General features: G+C 39.9%; 2 protein-coding genes and 1 long non-coding RNA gene across 4 annotated transcripts in view; 2 read left to right on the plus strand and 1 right to left on the minus strand.

Moving 5' to 3' along the window:
- The window catches only part of Yaf2 (YY1 associated factor 2), an 80,293-nt gene that overhangs the window by 29,844 nt on the left and 29,924 nt on the right, over positions 1-20,525 (plus strand). The window lies entirely within an intron of this gene.
- LOC125365940 lies at positions 341-13,378 on the minus strand. The gene is made up of 4 exons (XR_007213757.1): positions 12,997-13,378; positions 10,258-10,262; positions 3,410-3,416; positions 341-353 (listed from the first exon to the last, which is right to left on the minus strand). It is a non-coding gene; the product is annotated as an uncharacterized LOC125365940 (long non-coding RNA).
- Positions 2,557-3,028, plus strand: LOC125365933 (60S ribosomal protein L27-like). Its single transcript, XM_048366244.1, has one exon. It carries the CDS (start codon positions 2,587-2,589, stop codon positions 2,854-2,856), a length of 270 nt encoding a protein of 89 aa, XP_048222201.1. The 5' UTR covers positions 2,557-2,586; the 3' UTR covers positions 2,857-3,028.

Here is a 20,525-nt window from a genome sequence, read left to right on the forward strand (position 1 = left end):
CTTCTTACTGGGATCCTCAGATTTCAGCCTCCTAAGTAAGATTACAGGTGTAAACTACTGGTGTGTGGCTCAGCAATTTTTTTTAATAAATACATAAAACTTTTATATTTGAGTTGTATGCTCTTTGAGAGCAAGGATTGGATTTTATAGGGTTTTAAAAATATTATTCACTCCCTAACATCAGTGACTGAGATTAAATTATACCCACCAAAATATTAGTTTTGGGGGCTGGGGATATAGCCTAGTGGCAAGAGTGCCTGCCTCGGATACACGAGGCCCTAGGTTCGATTCCCCAGCACCACATATACAGAAAAAACGGCCAGAAGCGGCGCTGTGGCTCAGGTGGCAGAGTGCTAGCCTTGAGCGGGAAGAAGCCAGGGACAGTGCTCAGGCCCTGAGTCCAAGGCCCAGGACTGGCCAAAAAAAAAAAATATTAGTTTTGTCTTTTTGTTTTTGGTCAGTCCTGGGGCTTGAACTCTTGGCCTGGGCTCAGTCCCTGAGCTCTATAGCTCAAGGCTAGTGCACTTGAGCCACAGTGCCACTTCCAGTTTTCTAGTGATTAATTAGAGATAAGTCTCACAGACTTTCCTGCCCGGCTGGCTCTGAACTGGCTTTGAATTTCAATCTTCAGATCTCAGCCTCCTGAGTAACTAGGATTACAGGTGTGAGTCACCAGCATCTGGAGAAATACTAGCTTTTGATGTAGAAAAATAGTTTTATTGAATGTGTATACCAAATTTTCATATATTAAAGACAGGTTCATATTCCTTCTCCATCATATACATACTGCATTTTCTTCTGAAAAAAAAAAACCCCAACTCTTTCTTTTAAAAAAACTATCACAGTTAAATTTGAATAGGTATAAAATTAGCTTCTGTGGGACATAAATAAGATCTCCAGTTAACCTCTAGTCAACCACCAAAAAGCCAGAAGTGGAGCTTTTGCTCAAGTGGTAAAGCACTAGTCTTGAGCACAAAAGCTCATGGACAGTCCCTGGGCCCCAAGTTCAAGCCCCAGGATTGGCACACACAAAGTAAGTAGTGAAAATTAAAATGATAGTATAAAATTACGTAAACAAAGTAGAGAAAACTGAAAGAAGTTACTACCTTGATTCCCCCCCCCCCAGAAGCACAGGAAAATAGAAATGAAAACTATAAAAAACAAAAATAAAAAATCTGAAACATCTTTCAGTGTTGGGTAACCTCTTGTTCCCCAGCCATTTAAGGCCTGTAAAATCATTTAGTACATGTCAGGACCGACACATATGCTTCTGTTGGCTTTTTTGTTGGCTGCCTGCTTGTACTGATAGTTTTGTATCACTTGTGAATGATGTTATGAATATTTTAAGCTTCTTGACAGGTAGGCATATTTCCACTCTTGCCAAAGGATAGATTGAGAAGCAACAATACATATCTATTTCAGAAGACAAACTATGAGAATGGTGGAGAAGCAAATGATTAAGAAGTAAACAGTGGAAATTAAAATAATTAAGAATGTTAAAGAATAAAAAACATAGGGCTGGGAATATGGCCTAGTGGCAAGAGCGCTTGCCGCATATACATGAAGCCCTGGGTTCAGTTCCCCAGCATTACATATATAGAAAATGACCAGAAGTGGTGCTGTGGCTCAAGTGGCAGAGTGCTAGCCTTGAGCAAAAAGAAGCCAGGGACAGTGTTCAGGTCCTGAGTCCAAGCCCCAGGACTGGCAAAAAAAGAATAAAAAACATAGTGTAGGAGGCTAAGACAGGAGGATCGTTTGGGCCCTGGAATTTGAGGCCAGTTCTAGCAATGTAGTGAGAGCTCATCTCAGAAACAAAACAAGTGGTAAAAATTATAAGGTATTTAAACATTTAAAATTTGTTATTATAAAAGTGATGTACAGATGGGTTACAGTTACTTAAGTCAGGTAAAGGAGAGTACATTTCTTTATCTTTGTTTGGATGATGTCCCCCGTCTCTAAGGTACTAGGTGTGGTAGTTTGTGCCCAGCACTTGGAAATCAGAAACAAGGATTGTTTCATCACAGGAATTCAAGGCTATCCTGGGCTATGTAGTGAGATTTTGGCTCTCTTCACTTCAAAAAAGATACTTAGAAGTGAATCACAGCAAAAGCCTTGTGTCAGATATGAGGGATCAAGAAACATAGTGTGTAGTTGGGCACCAGTGGCTCACACCAGTAATCCTAGCTACCATGGTGGCTGAGCTTGAAGTCAACCAACAGTAAACTATCCAGACAAGCTGGAAGTGGCCCTGTGGCTCAAATGGTACAGTGCTAGCCTTGAGTGAAAGAAGCGAAGGGACAGTGCCCAGGCCCTGAGTTCAAACCCCAGAACTGGACAAAAAACAAAAACAGGAAAAATGGTGCTGGAAGAGTGTCTTATAGTAGAACATCAGCTTAGTAAATAAGCTCAAGGTTCTAATGAGTTCAAGTCCAGTATGACAAAAACAAAAGACAGAAAACAAACAACAGGCACAATAAAACAAAAGGAAGAAGGAAGGGAGGAAGTAATAAAATAAAAAGAGAATTTGGTGAATTAGAAAATAATAATAAATCCTTTTTTGCTGTGGGCCTGCTGGGTGCTGTCGAAATGGGCAAGTTCATGAAACCCGGGAAAGTGGTGCTGGTCCTGGCCAGACGCTACTCCAGACGCAAAGCCGTCATCGTGAAGAACATTGACAATGGCACCTCAGATCACCCCTACAGCCATGCTTTGGTGGCTGGAATTGATCGCTATCCCCAAAAAGTGACAGCTAACATAGGCAAGAAGATCGCCAAGAGATCCAAGATCAAGTCCTTTGTAAAGGTTTATAACTACCATCACCTTATGCCTACAAGGTATTCTGTGGATATCCCCTAGGACAAAACTGTGGTCAACAAGGATGTCTTCAGAGACCCAGCTTTTAAACCCAAGGCCCGACGGGAGGCCAAGGTCAAGTTTGAGGAGAGATACAAGACCGGCAAGAACAAGTGGTTCTTCCAGAAGCTTCGATTTTAGATGTTTTTTGTTTCCATCATTAAAAATAGGGGGGGTGGGGAAAGAAAATAATAATAAAAATAATATGATCAACCTAGTTGTTTTCAGTTGATTCTGGAAATACTGATTAAGTAAAATCAGATGACAGAGTAGTAAAATTGTAAGAAGAGGCATAACTACAAATGCAATAGCAATTTCAAAAATATAAAAAATCACTTTATATGTAAATTTGTAAAAGAAAATACAGTTGTCTTTGTTGTTGTTATTGTTGTCATTTGCCAGTCCTGGGGCTTGAACTTTGAGCCTGGGTGCTGTCACTAAGCTTTTGTGTTCAAGGTTAGCACTCTACCACTTGAGTCACAGCTCCAGTCTGGCCTTTTGTGGTTAGGTGGAGATAAAAGCCTTACAGACTTTGCTTCCTGGGCTAGCTTTGAACCATGATCCTCATATCTCAGCCTCCTGAATAGCTAGGATTTACAGGTATGAGCCACTGGTACCCAGCTAAAATGATCAGTTTTATAGGAATAATCTTTTCAAACTTACCTCCACTAGGGAAAAAATACAAAGAAATTGAAAACTATTGAACATATTGAAGCTGTAGTATATTTTCCTAAGAACAATATTTACAAAAAACAATTGATATAATTCATGTCCCATACAATTTTCCCAGTTATAAATGGGCAATGGGCTGGGAATATGGCCTAGTGGCAAGAGTGCTTGCCTCATATACATGAAGCCCTGGGTTTGATTCCCCAGCACCACATATATAGAAAATGGCCAGAACTGGCGCTGTGGCTCAAGTGGTAGAGTTCTAGCTTGAGCAAAAAGAAGCCAAGGACAGTGCTCAGGCCCTGAGTCCAAGGCCCAGGACTGGCAAGAAAAAAAAAAAAAAAGACTGATTTCCTGAAAAATGGGCAGTGGGGTTAGGGTGGGGGCCCTGGGAATATGACCTAGTGGTAAAGTGCTCGCCTCGTATACATGAAGCCCTGGGTTCGATTCCTCAGCACCACATACAGAAAAAGCTGGAAGTGGCGCTGTGGCTCAAGTGGTAGAGTGCTAGCCTTGAGCAAAAAGAAGCCAGGGACAGTGCTCAAGCCCTGAGTTCAAGCCCCAGGACTGGCAAAAAACAAAACAAAAATGGGCAATGGGTTTTACTTTTGTTGAAGAGTTTTGTTTGATTACTTTAGTCAATTTAGACAGTTTTCATTTTCCTAAACCATACTTAAGCAATTGTTCATCTTTTTTTCTGTTTCTATACAGTCATCTTGTCTATACAGCTCATAAAGTGGAGTCACACAATATGTGGCCTTTAGTGATTGATTTCTTTCACCCAGTATACTAAACATAACGTCCATCCGTGTCACAACATATATCAGTGTATCCTCCCCTCCTTACCTTTTTGAAACAGAGTCTACATTGCTCAGCATCATCTTGAACTTTCAGTCCTGCTGCTGTCTTAGCCTATGGGATATCTGAAATTATAAGTGCTCACCACTACATCTAGCTACTTCATTCCTTTCTCTGGTCAAACATTATTGCATATGAATAATACCATATATATTCTTTTTCTTTATTGCTTTTCAGTGTTGATGCTTGAACCCCAGACTGTCAGTGTAGAAAATCAACTTTGGTGATTACATAGTGAAAGGTGTAATTATTTGTACTTGGGAGATGGAGTTCTTTTCCAAATGCTAAGCCCATCAAGTGGCACATAAAATACAACATGGAAGTAAGAATCACCTAGCTTTCTTTCTTTCTTTCTTTCTTTTTTTTTTTTTTTTTTTTTTTTTGTCATGACACTTGAACTCTGGGCCTTGGCACTGTCCCTGAGCTCTTTTTGCTCAAGATTAGTGCTCTGCCACTTTGAGCCCAGTACCACTTCTAGTTTCCTATTGGCTAATTGGAGATTAGAGTCTCACAACTTTTCCTGCCAGGGCTGGATTCCAATCATGTTTCAGATCTCAGCTTCGTGGGTGGCTAGGATTGCAGGCGTGAGCCACCAGCACCCGGCTCATATTTTATTTATGTACTTACTGAATCAGTTGATGTTTACTTGGATTGTGTTTCATTTTGTTGTTGTTGTTGTTGTTTTGTTTTTTGCCAGGGGCTTGAACTCAGGGCCTGAGCACTGTCCCTGACTTCTTTTTGCTCAAGCCACTCTACCACTTGAGCCACAGCTCCACTTCCAGCTTTTTTATATATGTGGTGCTGAGGAATTGAACCCAGAGCTTCATGTATATGAGGTGAGCACTTTACCACTAGGCCACATTCCCAGCCCTGTGTTTCACTTTTTGACTTTTTGTTTTTGTTGTTGTTGATGTTGTTTTTGCATGCTATTTCTGGGGCTTGAACTTAGGGCTTGGGCATTGTTCCTTAGCTTTCTTCTTGCTCATGCTGGCACTCTACCACTTGAGCCATAGCTCCACTTCTTGCTCTTTGCTGGTTAATTGGAGAAGAGAGTCTCATCCTCAGATCTACAGGCCCACTTTTTGACTATTGTGAATAGTTTCTCTAGGTGCAGCTTAATTGGCAGCAGTCCTTGAGAGGTCTTGAATTTAATCTTTAATGCCACACCAAGTAGGCCATGGGGAACTCTGGACCACAACAAAACACAGCACCATTTAAAAGTGGTAGTTGAGCATGGCTCATGTGGATATAGCCAAGGACGCTGGTGTCAGCTTTTCCTCATGGGTATCCTCAAGGGGAAGACCAGTTATTGCAGTACTTTTGACTGTGTTCAACCCATCAGCGTAGTAGAAAGAGTTTAAATGGTGAGGGGATTCGATGCTTGAAAATTGTGTCTGTAAGTAATTTAGTTAAAAATCTAAATATAGCATAAGATTGAAAACAATATTTTTTCTTAAGCTTTTACTTTTTGATTTATTTTTAAATTTTTTGGCTAGCAGTGGAGCTTGAACTAGGGGCCTTACACACTTGCTGACTCATCTAGCCATGCTGCTAGTTGTTTCTTACTGCTCTAAAAAAGCTGCGTTTTCCTTTTGTTTTGTGTTTACTTTTTCTTCTTGCAAAGGCTGCGTTTCAAACTCATATAGTACGCATATGTTAAATAACAAAATCTTATACACAGTTTAAAGTCAGGAATAAGTCAGGAAAGTATATCTTATCAATAATTGATGAGCAAAAAAAAGAAAAATCCAAAAGTATTGGAAAAGAAGAGAAATGAGATAAACATCTCCCTAGAAAATTTAAAAGATGGCTGGATGCTCTTTAGCAGTGGAGAACCTACTTGGCAAGTGAGAGACCCTGAGTTCAAACTCCAGAATCAAAAACAGAAAGATGGTAGGGCACTGATGGCTTACGATTTCAATTCTAGCTGCTCAGGAAGCTGAGATCTGAGGATCGAGGTTTGAGGCCAGCCCAAGTAAGAATGTCCTAGCCTTGAGCAAAAGAGCTCAAGGACAGTGCCCAGGCCCAGAGGTCAAGCCCTATGACCAATAACATAACAAAAAAAAGGAAATAAAAGGAAAAAGAAGGGAAAAGAAAGGAAGGAAAAAAGGCAAGAATGGAAGTGAGAGGGAAAGGAAGAGAAGAGGGAAAGAGAAGGGGAAGAGAAAAAGAGAGAAATAGGAAAGGAAATTTAAAGGAGATGAACACAGTATATATATAAATAGAAGAATTTGGTGTTCCTGGGTGCAAAACACATTCAAATTACTAAAAGTCATTTAGGAAATGAAAAATAATCCCTCTTATATGAACTTACAGTGTACTCAAATTTTTTTGAAGAACACGTAATTAGACAGGAAGAAAACAAAATATTCTATATTTTTGTTAGGAAGTTTATTTAAAATTTAATAACATTTTACTAAAGTTTCAGACAATAATCTTTTTTTTGTTTGTTTTTTTGCCAGTCCCGGGGCTTGGACTCGGCTTGAGCACTGTCCTTGGCTTCTTTTTGTTCAAGGCTAGCACTCTACCACTTGAGCCACAGAGCGCCCCTTCTGGCTTTTTCTATATATGTGGTGCTGAGGAATCGAACCCAGGGCTCTATGTATACAAGGCAAGCACTCTACCACTAGGCCATATTCCCAGCCCTCAGACAATAATCTTAATGGGAGTTATGTGTGTGTATGTTTGTGTGTGTGTGTGTGTTTGTATAAAATGATCCCTGAGAAAGTAGAGGCACAAGAATAACAAAGATAGTTCTGGAAGAAAGAAAAGAATAAGGAGGAACTTAGGCTGGGTACCGAACAATTGGACTGCTACACAGCAATGGACTGCTACACAGCAATGAAAAAGAATGAACTGCTACATGCTACATAGAATGAATCTTGTAGACTGAATATTGAATAAAAGAACCTCAGGGACATGTTATATATAATTTAATTTATAGGAAGTTAAACAGGTATATTGCTGGGCTCTTGTGGCTCATGCTTGTAATCCTAGCTACTCAGAAGGCTGAGATCTGAGGATTGTGGTTCAAAGCCAGCCCAGGCAGGAAAGTCTGTGAGACTCTCATCTCCAATAAACTACTCAGCAAAAGCCAGAAATGGTGCTGTGGCTTAAGTGGTAGAGCATTCACCTCAAGTAGAAGCAACTCAGGGACAGTGCTCAGGCCCTGAGTTCAAGCCCCAGGATCAGCAACAAACAAAAAAAAAAAAACCCAGGTACACATTAATGTATGGTGATATTAGACTGGGATAGTAATTATCCTTGAGGCATGGTAGTGATTAGGAAGGGTTATAAGAAAACCTTAGAAAGTATGAGAAATGTCTGTATTGTTGTCTGTATTGCATAAGGGTATATGTAGAGACAATTTGTACACTATTAATACACTATTGTAAATTACATCCTAATGAAAAATAATTTGAAGCCAGCGCTGGTGGCTCACATGTGTAATCCTAACTACTCAAGAAGCTGAGATCTGAGGATTACAGTTTGAGGCCAGCCCAACTAAGAAAGACTGTGTGACCCTTAGCTCCAATTAATCACCAGAAAACTGGTGCTGTGGTGCTGTGGCTCAAAGTGGTCGAGTGCTAACCTTGAGCAAAAGAGCTCAAGGACAGCATCCAGACCCTGAGTTTAAGCTCCATGATCAACCAAAAACTAAATTTCTTTTGAAGTTGTATAGTATTAGTCCAAAAGACAGATTAATGCAGAAGAATGGATATAGTGAAAATTAGTGTAGAAAAATGTGTTCAGAATTGGGCAAGCTGATAAATACCAAAGATCAGATCATTTCCTACTAGCAAGAAAAGAGCAAGTAGATTATCAAATTGAGTTTGTATGGGGGGGGGGAACTAAATCTCTATTTCAAACCATATGCAAATAGAAATTCCAGTTAAACAATAAACTTGAAGGACTTTTTCTGGGACAAGGTCTCTATAGATAGCCTGGGCTGGCCTGGTATTTGTTATGTAGTCAAGGCTGGCCTTGACTTACTGATCCTCCTTGCTTTAGTCTCCCCAGTGCTTAGATTCCAGGAAAATACCACCATGTCTGGCCAAAAACGTATTTGTTAAAAAGTGGAAAATATGGAAAAACAATCATGTTAAGGTATGGAAGCTCTTTAGTGAGTCAGAAGGAAAGGAATGAACCACCAAGGATAAAAGTTTCTATTACCTCAGGGAAAAAACTTAGACATGATAAGCCAAACTGAAAGATGATTGACACGACTGGGAGCAGACATGCACTGTCTTCAGTATGTAATGTATTTTTTTTCTAGACTAGGCAGGTTGGAAAAATCAGACAATCTATTTGATACATTCTTCTTCAGCTACGTATGGAGGCAGACAGGACTATCATTATTTCAAAGTCGTAGAAGGTTCATCTCATGGTTGACCCCATGTGCTTGAGCAGAACTTTGTGCAGTGAGAGGATGTGGTCCAGATTGGCCTATTCACCTCATAGTGGACACAAAGCAGAGAAGAGTCATCGAGTGGGCCCAGTGTGAGGTGTTCCCCCCAATTCTTCCCCATCCCCCATCTGGTGATATGCCCCAAGTACCTACTTCCTCTAGCTAGGCTCCACTTCCCTCTGCTTCCACAACCTCCCATAATAGCACCATATTATGAATCCATGGAGGCACTAATCCATTCAGTAGGTCCTTTGGAAATGCTTTAGACATACTCAGAAGAGTGCTTACCTAATCCCAAGGTGTTTCTCAATCCAATCAAGTTGGTAGTCAAGGTTAGCCATCCCATAGAATATCCTAATAACATGACTAATGGATACAAAGGTACTTGGAAGCAAAGGAAACTAGAAAGTGGGATGTCTAATGAGCTGTAAAAGATAGTGTCTCATCTGTTGGGAAATGCAGTTTAAAGTACATGAGCTATCATTTTTTACTGATTAGATCACAAAACTCAGGAAGATGTGTTAAGCAGTGAAAATGTGCGCAGCCTAGTATCCAACAATTAATTACTAGTCAGATGCGTTAGTCTAGAGAAACTTGCCCTATGAGATTTGTACATGCACATTTATGTGTTAAAACATGGAACCTGGTTCTACATTTTTTAATTTTATCATTAATAACTATTTTAAGAAGTAATACTTTCTATGCCCAAGTATTTTCTAAACACTCTGTGAATATTAACTTATTCCTCACGAGAACTCAGAAATAAGACTATCATTATCTCCATTTTATCCCTGGGCTTACTGAAACATGGATGGATAAATAATATTATTACTCATTTTCTTTTACTTTATCAAAATACTATATTTAAAAGAGAGTTTTACCTAACTCATAGTTTTAGAGGTTGAATGTTTATGACTTGTTCAGTTTCTGGTTAGATCCTCATGGTGGATGTTAACATCATGAGAGGGGATTATGCACAAGTGAGACAGAAAGCCAGCAAGGGAGGGATCAGTCTGGATCCCCCCCCCTCCCCTCTCTTCTACCAGACTTGGGCTTGAACTCAGGGCCTGGGTACTGTCCCTGAGCCTCTTTGTATTCAAGGCTAGTGTTCTACCACTTGAGCCACAGCACCACTTCTGGGTTTTTTGAATAGTTTATTGGAAATAAGAGTCTCATGGGGACTTGCCTGACTGGACTGACTTCAAGCCATGAAACTCAGATCTCAGCCTCCTGAGTAGCTAGGATTACAGGTGTGAGCCACCAGCGCCTGGCTCGGATCCTTTTTAAAGAATTTACTCTTGGGAACAATAACTCATTTTGTGAAACCAGCATTAATCCCTCCTGAGGGTGATGCCCCTAGCACTCTAGTTATTTCCCACAGGCCTGTAATTTTCATTTGTGAGGGGACAGTGGGGCTTGAACTCAGCCTCGTGCTTTTTTGCTCACAGCTGATACTCTACCACTTGAACCATGCCTCTAGTTCTGGCTTCCTGCTGACTAATGAGAGATAAGAGTGTCCTGGATCTGTCTCCAAAGTCTGGCTTCAAACCTTGATCTCAGTCTCCTGATAGGTGCTTTACTAGACCCCTATTCTTAAACTTTCTTTTGCCTCTTAATATGACCATATTGTGGACCACACATTGCATATGAGCCCTTTGAGACATCTCAAGCCATGTCCAAACCATAGCAGTTACCCACCTACTTTCATAGCTTATAAATAGCAGAGGTGATTTAAAGATGGCATTTGAACCCCAATTGCCTGGCGACAGAATTCATTATGCTATGTTGCCTTTTAATTTCTATGGATAAGGAGAAACCTTACAAATACAAAGAAAAGCTAATTGCAAAATAATGTGTACAATGTAATATTATTTACAGCAAAGTCGTGTAGTGGCTGTCTTTTTATAGGCTTAGGAATTGAGAAAAATCTGGTGAAAGTGCTAGAAAGGAAACTAGCTTTTTAGATATCCTGTCTGTCTGTCTGTCTGTCTATCTATCTATCTATCTATCTATCTATCTCTGTAAATGGATGATAGCTCCTTAAACTATTTGATATATTTTCCATTGGTTCCATTAATTTAGTTAGTTGCAACATAATTTGACTGAGTACATGATATGAAGCCTTGAATTGTTTTGTGTCAAAGAACTCTGATTTGAGTACATTTCAGTTTTACTTTCATAACTGAGTCTAATACATTTTGAGAGCTAGTTACATAATACTGGAATAGAATTGTTTTTCTCAGTTTTGGTGTATTCATTGTCTTTGAGTCAGTGCTGTCTAATTATGTTCTGTAATTTTTGAATTTTATAATTTTCTAAAACCACATTCTGTAGTTCCTAGATGGACTGTTGGATAATTAGTGTTTATATTATAAGAAATTGAGTGGACAAGTGCTGGTGGCTCAAGCCTGTCATCCGAGGCTGAGATTTGAGGATTGCAGGCCAAAGCCAGCTCAGGCAGAAAAGTCCATGAGACTCTTATCTCCAATCAACCACCAGAAAACAGGAAATGGAACTGTGGTTCAAATTGGTAGAGCACTAGCCTTGACTGAAAAAGCTCAGGAACAGCTTCCAGGCCCCAGAGTTCAAGCCCTACACCTGGCCCCCACTCCCCCCACCCCCCCAAAAAAAACACAGTAGAAAAGAAATTCAATGGCTTTTAAAATCTGTCATGGTAAAGCCAAGAGCTGATGACTTATAACCTATAATCCTAGCTACTCAGAAGTTTGAGATCTTGAGGATCATAGTTCAAAGCCATCGCAGGCAGGAAAATCTATGAAACTTTATATTTCCAATTAACTACCAAAAAGCTGGATGTGGAGTTGTGTGGTTCAAGTGTTAGAGTGCTAGCCTTGAGCAAAAGTAGCTCAGGGACAGTTTCCAGGCTCTGAATTTAAACCTTAGGATTGGCACAAGCACGTACACACACACATCTGTCATGATATCTTACAAAAAGTAATGATATTGAAAAGCCAGTAGTGAAGCTCAAGTGGTAGAGTGCTGTCCTTGAACAAAAATGATCAGGAACAGTGCCCAGGCCCTGAGTTCAAGCACCAGGACCAACACATACACACACACTCACACACACACACACACACACACACAGAGTAATGACATTATTGAGAGTTGTTTTCATATATACTTATTATTTATTTTCTGTAAATAATTGTACAAAGGAGTTGCCATCCAACAAAGCAGTTTATGAATACAGTGTCTTGATCACTTTCGCCCCTTTCACTGTTCTCACCAAGAGTTGTGTTTTCTTTGGTGCTATACTAGAATCAGTTTATGTGAAATTCTGATAAGGGCAAATTTTAATTATCTGAAAAACTGTAGTAAATTTGAATAGTAGTGAAAAATATTTATCTTACATACACTTAGATTGTAATTTAGGAGATGCTCCAAATAAAGCATATTTTTTTTTTACACTAGATGAATATAGTTAAGCTTGGTCAAATCTGTCCCATCTTTCTTGCCATGTAACCCTCTTGCAGAGATAACAAAGAGAACCTGCTTACTACTTGGCAGAACAACCCTGCTGGCTCAAGCATCTGCCCAGAAATTTAGGTCATTCTCTTTTTTTGAACATTTTAGTTAGCTGTCACTATTTTCTCACTTAACATCATCTTATCTAAGATGTACTGCATATTAACTAAAGGAACACACTATTAAATTCAACAAAATTAATGAATTTAGTGATTAACACTAAACAGGACTAATTAGAGTAGCAGTATTCAGTAGAAATATAATGTAAAAGTTTGAGCCAACTTGTTAAACTTCTTGTGGCTAAAATAAAAAAGTAAAATGTAACAAGTGAAATTACTTTGTTTTGCCACACTGAGTTTGTTTTTTTTTTTTTTTTTTTTTGGCCAGTCCTGGGTCTTGGACTCAGGGCCTGAGCACTGTCCCTGGCTTCTTTTTGCTCAAGGCTAGCACTCTGCCACTTGAGTCACAGCGCCACTTCTGTATATGTGGTGCTGGGGAATCGAACCCAGGGCTTCAAGTACACAAGGCAAGCGCTCTTGCCACTAGGCCATATCCCCAGCCCCCGCACTGAGGTTTGAACTCAGGTTCTTGTGCTTGCGAGGCAAATACCTTGCCACTTGAGCCACTCTCAGTTCTTCTTGCTTTGTATATTTTGTGGAAAGTGGCTGATTTTTGGATTCTGACCCTTCTATTTACACTTCCCACATAGCAGAGGTCTACACTCAGCCTTTCACTGGTTGAGGTGGAATAAGGTCAACTTTCTGCTGTTGCTGGCCAGGATCTGCAGTTTTCCTAATCTCAGCCTCCCAAGTAGCTAGGATTACAAGTGTGATCCCCACAGTACCTGTCTTAGAATTAATCTTAGTGCTGTATTTTTTTAGCTCAACATAACTAAATATTATTCTTTGAGTTATTAATGAGGGATTATAATAAGTTTGTTTTTATACTGTCTTTGAAATGCAGAGTGTATTTTATGCCTATGGTACATCATAATATGGACCAACACATTTTAAGTACTGATTACCCACATGTGGTTTTTCCATTGTACAGTACAGATAATCTGGGGAAAATACTGGTAATATAAAATTCTCTTCCTGCTTTTTTTTGTTTTTTTGGGGTCAGTCGTGGGGCTTGAATTTTGGGCCTGGTGCTGCCCCTGAGCTCTTTTTCTCAAGATCTGCATTGTACCACTTTGAACCACAGCACCACTTCCAGTTTTCTGGTGGTTAATTGGTGTTAAGAGTCTCATGGACTTTCTTGCCTGGGCTAGCTTTGAACTGCATTCCTCAGATCTCAGCCTCCTGAGTAGCTAGGATTACAGATGTGAGCCACTGACACCTGCCTCTTTTTTTTTTTTTATTGAAAGTGCTTCAAGTGTCCTATTTTATTTCTCCCTTATTCACGAGTAATCAGCTTTATTATTGATCATGAATAATATGAAAGTCTACTTCCATTTCTACATTTCATTGAGCATTTTAAATCTTTCTATGGTGTTCTTTGATATCTAGTGCATTTTATTTCTACATGTAGTGTGAATTTCTCTGCTGTAAGCTTTTGACCAGAATTCAGCATTTATCTATCTATTTGCTAGGCCTGGGGCTTGAACTCAGGGCCTGAGGAGCACTGTCCCTGGCTTCTTTTGGCTCAAGGCTAGCATTCTACCACTCAAGCCACAGTGCCACTTTTGGCTTTTTCTGTTTATGTGGTGTTGAAGAATCAAACCTAGGGCTTCATGCATGCTAGACAAGCACTTTACCGCGAAGTCACATTCCCAGCCCCTCCTGCTATTTTTTAGAATTAAGCCTTCTACTTGGGCTAGAGCAGGTAGGATTATACATTGTGTGATATCAACAGGGTAACAATTGCTCTTGCTTTAAAAGTCATGGTTCTAAGATGGGTGCTGGTGGCTCACTCCTGTGATCCAGCTACTCAGGAGTGTAAGGATCAAGATTCAGGGGCTGGGAATATGGCCTAGTGGCAAGAGTGCTTGCCTCATATATATGAAGCCCTAGGTTCGATTCCTCAGCACCACATATATGGAAAACGGCCAAAAGGGGCACTGTGCTCAAGTGGCAGAGTGTTAGCCTTGAGCAAAAAGAAGCCAGGGACAGTGCTCAGACCCTGAGTTCAAGGCTCAGGACTGGAAAAAAAAAAAAGGATCAAGATTCAAAACCAGCCAAGTCCATGAGACTCATGGACTCATGAGGCTCAGTCAGTAAGAACCAGAATTGGAGGTGTGGCTCAAGTGGTAAGGATATTAGCCTGAAGTGGATAAAGCCAAGCCAGAATGAAGAATGCAAGACTTTGAGTTAAGCTCAAACACTGGGAAACTGAACCAGAAGTAGAAATATTCCTTATATATAAAGATTTCTTTTTTATAAAGTGAGATCCAATATCTGACATTGTAAGGATTCAATCTTTTCCCTAGCTACTACATAGAGCTTTTTAAATTGACTAATTGTTTTCTTTTTTCCCCTTAGTAAATACTATTTGAGGACAAACATATTGTACTTAAATAGTAGGGCCTTATCTAAAGTACAAGCATATTACTTAACATATTTGATAGCCTAATGGATTCACCTTTCTAAAGATGAGTGGCATTATAAGAATATTTGTAAATGAATTTATAACCTCTAAAACTGATTACTTGTATATCTGAAAAACAGCAGAATTTTATTTATTTATTTTTGCCAGTCCTGGGCCTTGGACTCAGGGCTTAAGCACTGTCCCTGGTTTCTTTTTGCTCAAGGCTAGCACTCTGCCACTTGAGCCACAGCGCCACTTCTGGCCGTTTTCTGTATATGTGGTGCTGGGGAATTGAACCCAGGGCCTCATGTATATGAGGCAAGCACTCTTGCCACTAGGCCATATCCCCAGCCCCAGAGTGCCAGCCTTGAGTAAAACAGCTTAGGGACAGCACCTAGGTCCCAAGTTCAAACCCCATTGCCAAAAAAATACCTAGTTTGAATTGGGATATATAAATTTCCAGATTCTGTAATTTTCTGCACTACTTTCTTCATTATTGCTTAATTTCTATACCTGTTCTGAGTGTTCAGTCTTAAAATTTACCCCATTATTATACTACTTCATTCTGGATGAATCTCAAACTCTCCCTCCTAATACTACTATCCCACATATCCATTTTTGTTGTTATCATTATTTGGCACAGTTAGTGCAGCATTTGACTATTTCTTTTTCCTTGATAATAACAACAGTAGGCATCCTTGAAGTGGGGATGAAGAATTAGCACTAGAGGCTCTACCCTGAACTTGAAGTATTCTTTCCTCATTCAGTGTGATCACGCATTCTGTTTAATTTCATTGCCCCTAGCTAAATGAAAGCTCAAGTTGCTAATGGTGGTTACTGGTATGCAGGCCAAATTTCTGAGTTACAGACAGTTACATTACCAAACAATACCAAGCAGTATAGAAAGAATGCTAGGCAGCTGGGCCCACTGGCTCACACATGTAACCAAGCAGCTCATTCCCAGATCTCTGTTCCAAAGCCAAGCTGGGCAGAAAAGTTTGTTGGACTCTCATCTCCACTTAACCTGCAAAATGCTAGATTGGAGGTGTGGCTCAAGCGGCAGAGTGCAAGAAGAGAAGCAAGAGCTCTAGGCATTGAGTTCAAAACCTGGTATAGGTGGAGGTGGGGAATCCTAGGCAGTAAGTGCTTGCAGCTGACTGTGAGCAAAACTAAAATCTGTTTAAAAAAAAAAAGGCTAGAGCTAGAACAAGTAAGTGCTGGGTTATTATTTTTTTTTCAGGTTTCCTGTTCTCTGGTGTGTGCTATCTATTGCCATGAAACTTTACCTTACAAAAACTTCCAGTTTCAACTTCCTTACTACCCACTAAATGGGTTTTTTCCAGAAGTGAATAAGATAAGCACTCTTATCCCTCCAGGTAGTGATTACTTGTCCTTTCTTTTTTTCTTTTCTTTTTTTTTTTTTTTTTTTTGGCCAGTCCTGGGCCTTGGACTCAGGGCCTGAGCACTGTCCCTGGCTTCCTTTTGCTCAAGGCTAGCACTCTGCCACTTGAACCACAGCGCCGCTTCTGGCCGTTTTCTGTATATGTGGTGCTGGGGAATCGAACCTAGGGCCTCGTGTATCCGAGGCAGGCACTCTTGCCACTAGGCTATATCCCCAGCCCTACTTGTCCTTTCTTGTTTAGACCTCCAGCAGGTGCTTACATCTTTCCCTTCTTGGAGATTCTTCAAGGGTCTTGTGGTTATCAGTTTGGTTCATAGTTTTTTTCTTTTGTCTTTTGAACATTGGCCTACAGCATGCTTCAAAAAAAATGTAATTGCCTGTATTTAAAAAAAAATGGGCCATGGTGATAGTTCTGGTGGTAGAGGGCCATAAGGTCCTAAGGATCAAACTTGGGTACCACCAAAATCTATTGAGATTTTTGTTGAAAATTTGAATTGTTGCCTTCTTTTTTTTACAAAATCAGAAAATTGAGCATATTGAATCACATTCACAACAACTTTCTCTATTTTAGTCAGGGCTTCTCTTGTTATTCTCCATAATCTAGTCCCTCACTACTATAAACTCCCTTTTGTTTGTTGGGAATCTTTTAGTGCAGCCAAGGGGACAGCCTTAACCTAATTCCACACTCCATGACGTAGTTTACAAATCCTTATAGTATGGTTCCCTTTATGTCTTTAGCTGGTCATTCACCTCTGTAAAGTTAAGTCACAGACATATTCTTCACCCACTATGTGCTCTGTGACTTCTGACCTTTGCACTTATTCTGATCTCTGGCTACTTTCTTCCCAATCTCTGTTTCTCATTACACCTGACTCCTATATGATTCTTCGTCTCCAAATTTAGTTTTTTATAGATTTTTTTTTTCCAGAGCTGAGGACTGAACTTGGGGCCTTGCGCTCACCAGGCAGGTGCTCTTCCACTGAAGTAAATCCCCAGCCCCCAAATTTAGTTTTGTGGGTTTTTTTTTTTTTTACCACTCCTGGCCCTTGAACTCAGGGCCTGAGCACAGTCCCTGGCTTCTCTTTGCTCAAGGCTAGCACTCTGCCACTTGAGCCACAGCGCCACTTCTGGCCATTTTCTATATATGTGGTGCTCTGGAATCGTATGAGGCAAGCACTCTTGCCACTAGGCCATACTCCCAGTCCCCAAATTTAGTTTTGATTCTTGTTCATTTCCTGTCTCAGTTTAGTAGTCAGTTCCTTCAGGATGCCTTCCCTGTGCCAAAAAGGGTCTTCTTAGGTACCTACTCTGTGATTTCTTCACTCACCTTTTGGTGTGTATGGTACTGAAAGGAGACCAGGGCTTCTTCCATTCAATGGCAAGCACTCTACCATGGAGCCACCACCCAAATTCCTATCCTATGTATTTCTATAGCTGCCTGAATTTACTTCACTCTTAATGTTCTAGGACTGTTTTTGATCTTCTGCATTTCACACTGTTCCATATAGTTGTTTTTTTTGGGGGGGTGGGGGTCAGTCCTGGGGCTTGGACTCAGGGCTGAGCACTGTCCCTGGCTTCTTCTTGCTCAAGGCTAGCACTCTGCCACTTGAGCCACAGTGCCACTTCTGGCCGTTTTCTGTATATGTGGTGCTGGGGAATCGAACCCAGGGCCTCACGTATATGAGGCAAGCGCTCTTGCCACTAGGCCATATTCCCAGCCCTGTTCCATATAGTTTGTAAGACTGTGTTCATATTCACTTTTGCTTCCAAATCCTTTCATAAAATAGGTTTATAGTAAATTTCCTTGAATGACTTGTTTCTCTAAGCTTTTTTTTTTTTTTTTTTGGCCAGTCCTGGGGCTTGGACTCAGGGCCTGAGCACTGTCCCTGGCTTCTTTTTGCTCAAGGCTAGCACTCTACCACTTGACCCACAGTGCCACTTCTGGCCATTTTCTGTATATGTGGTGCTGGGGAATCGAACCCAGGGCCTCATGTATATGAGGCAGGCACTCTTGCCACTAGGCCATATCCCCAGCCCGCTAAGCTCTTTTATTCTTAATTTGGTGTGGACTTTTTTTTTTGCACCCTTGCAAATCTTTCCAAATCTTATTCATGCTCTTAAGTGTGATATTGGGGACTATTCCTAACAGGTTTTGTTGTGGGTGATAGTGGTTTTCTTGCCTATTTGTGTCTTATTTTGTCTTTCATTTCTTGAAATTCTAGTAATACTTCTTATATTCTTGTAACTCTTTTAGCATTGGGCATTATTTTTGTATATTTCCTTGAAATGATGTTACATTTAATGCCAGCTTTTATTTCTAAGGTACTAAAATTTTGTAGTAACCTTTATTTTACTTGTAGCATACTGCTAGGTAAATGCTTAGCCATTGTATGTCTCTGTAATCTAATAGTTGGGATGCTGAGATTGGAAGTTCAAGATTGGCCCTGGTCAATTAGGGCTACAAAAGTAAGTCCCAGGCTAGCCTGAGCTATATAGTGAGACCCTGACTCAAACTTTTCTACATCCTAAAAAACAGAAAACAGGAAAAATATATTATTTCACTAGTAATTGAGAACAAAGTAATTGAGATCTCCTATTATTTTTACAAAACAGTAAGAAAGCCAATAAGTTAAGGTTGCTGTGAAGATTAAATAGTTAAATGTAATTCTTAGATCAGTCCTAGCATATAGAAATAATTCAATAAATATTAGCATCACAAAAATATAATAGGTATCATATTGATAATGTTTAGTGAGCATGATGTAGTAAAACAAAAACTACAGGCTGATTTTTTTCTAACAGTGTTGATATACAATTCCAACAGTACATTCAAAATGCTGCATGGTGAGCTGGGTTGCCCGTGGCTCACACTGGTGGTAATCATACTCTATTCAAGAGCCTAAGATCTGAGGATCATGATCTGAAACTAGTTTGGACATAAAACACCAAGAGACTCCCAGCAAAAAAGCTGGGCTAGAGGTGTGGCTCAAGTTGTTTAAAAAAAAAAAAAGCTGAGTGAGTGGCTCATACCTCTAATCCTAACTGCTTAGGAAGTTGATAACCAGAAGATCTCTATTCAGAGCCAACCTGGCGGTGAAAGTGGGAGAGACTTTTTTTTTTTTTCAGACTAGTTATGAGGCTTGAACTGGGCCTGGACACTGTCCCTGCGCTCTTCAGCTCAAGGCTAGCATGCTACCACTTGAGCCACAGTGCCCCTTCTGGTTTTCTGGTGGTTAATTGGAGATAAGAGTCTCATGAACTTTCTTGCTTGGGCAGGCTTTGAACTTTGATCCTCAGATCTCAGCCTCCTGAGTAGCTAGGATTATAGGCATGAGCCACCAGTGCCCAGCTCTCTGTGAGACTTTTATCTACAATTAATCACTAAAAATTGGTAGTAGAGCTATGGCTCTGATTTATTCCTGGACTGAAAAGATGTACTGGGGGATTGTTAGTATAATTTAACTTATTAGTAGATAAGGAAGAAAAGCTATATGATAATCTTAATAGATTGTGAAAAACATTTAATAAAATTGAGGACTTATTTCCTCCCAAATACTTAAATAATTAAAATATATACCCTAAAACCATGGGAAAGTGCTTCACGGAAATATAGAAATTAGAAATTAAGTGGTACTAATACTAGGAATAAAGCAAGCACTTTTTTCTTTTAAAATTTTTTATTTTATGGTGATGATGATGTACGGAGGGGTTACAATTTCACAAGTCAGCTATATTGCTTTTTGAACAATGTCACCCCTTCCCTCATGCTCTCTCCCAGTTTTCCCCTCCCATTCCCCACACAAGTTATATAGTTCATTTCCAACACAGTGACTAGTGAGTACCCCTGCTACATTTGTTCACACTTTGTCCCTCCCATTTCTGTGTTCCCCCTTGCCCTCTCAAAGACAAACAAAAGGAAAAGAAAACAAAAACAACAACAAAACCCTCTTGTTTTTATGTCCTGTGGTTTATTTTGATTAAATATTATAATGGTATCAGAGGCACATAGGCATTTGCACCTTTATGTACCTTCCCTAAGAATATCCTTCTTTGGTCTCACTGCATGTGAAGGGCTAGAGTCCTGTATAATTTATTATGTCCCAGTGTATTTTAGATCTAGCTAAGGAAGTTTTCTTACATCTATTATTTAACTGTTCTAAATGTGCTCAGTTTCAGCCATGAGAGGAGCATAGTATCAAAGTAATCTCATCCTTCCAGTGATTGGTTGTGAGCATTAGGTAACATGATATTCAAGAGAATATCTGTCTTGTTGAATTTCTAGGCATTTCTGGTAACTTCCATTCAGTGTTGTCTTCTAGTTTT

Source organism: Perognathus longimembris, chromosome 1 (genome assembly GCF_023159225.1).
Source record: "Perognathus longimembris pacificus isolate PPM17 chromosome 1, ASM2315922v1, whole genome shotgun sequence".
Classification (NCBI taxonomy): Eukaryota; Metazoa; Chordata; class Mammalia; order Rodentia; family Heteromyidae; genus Perognathus; species Perognathus longimembris.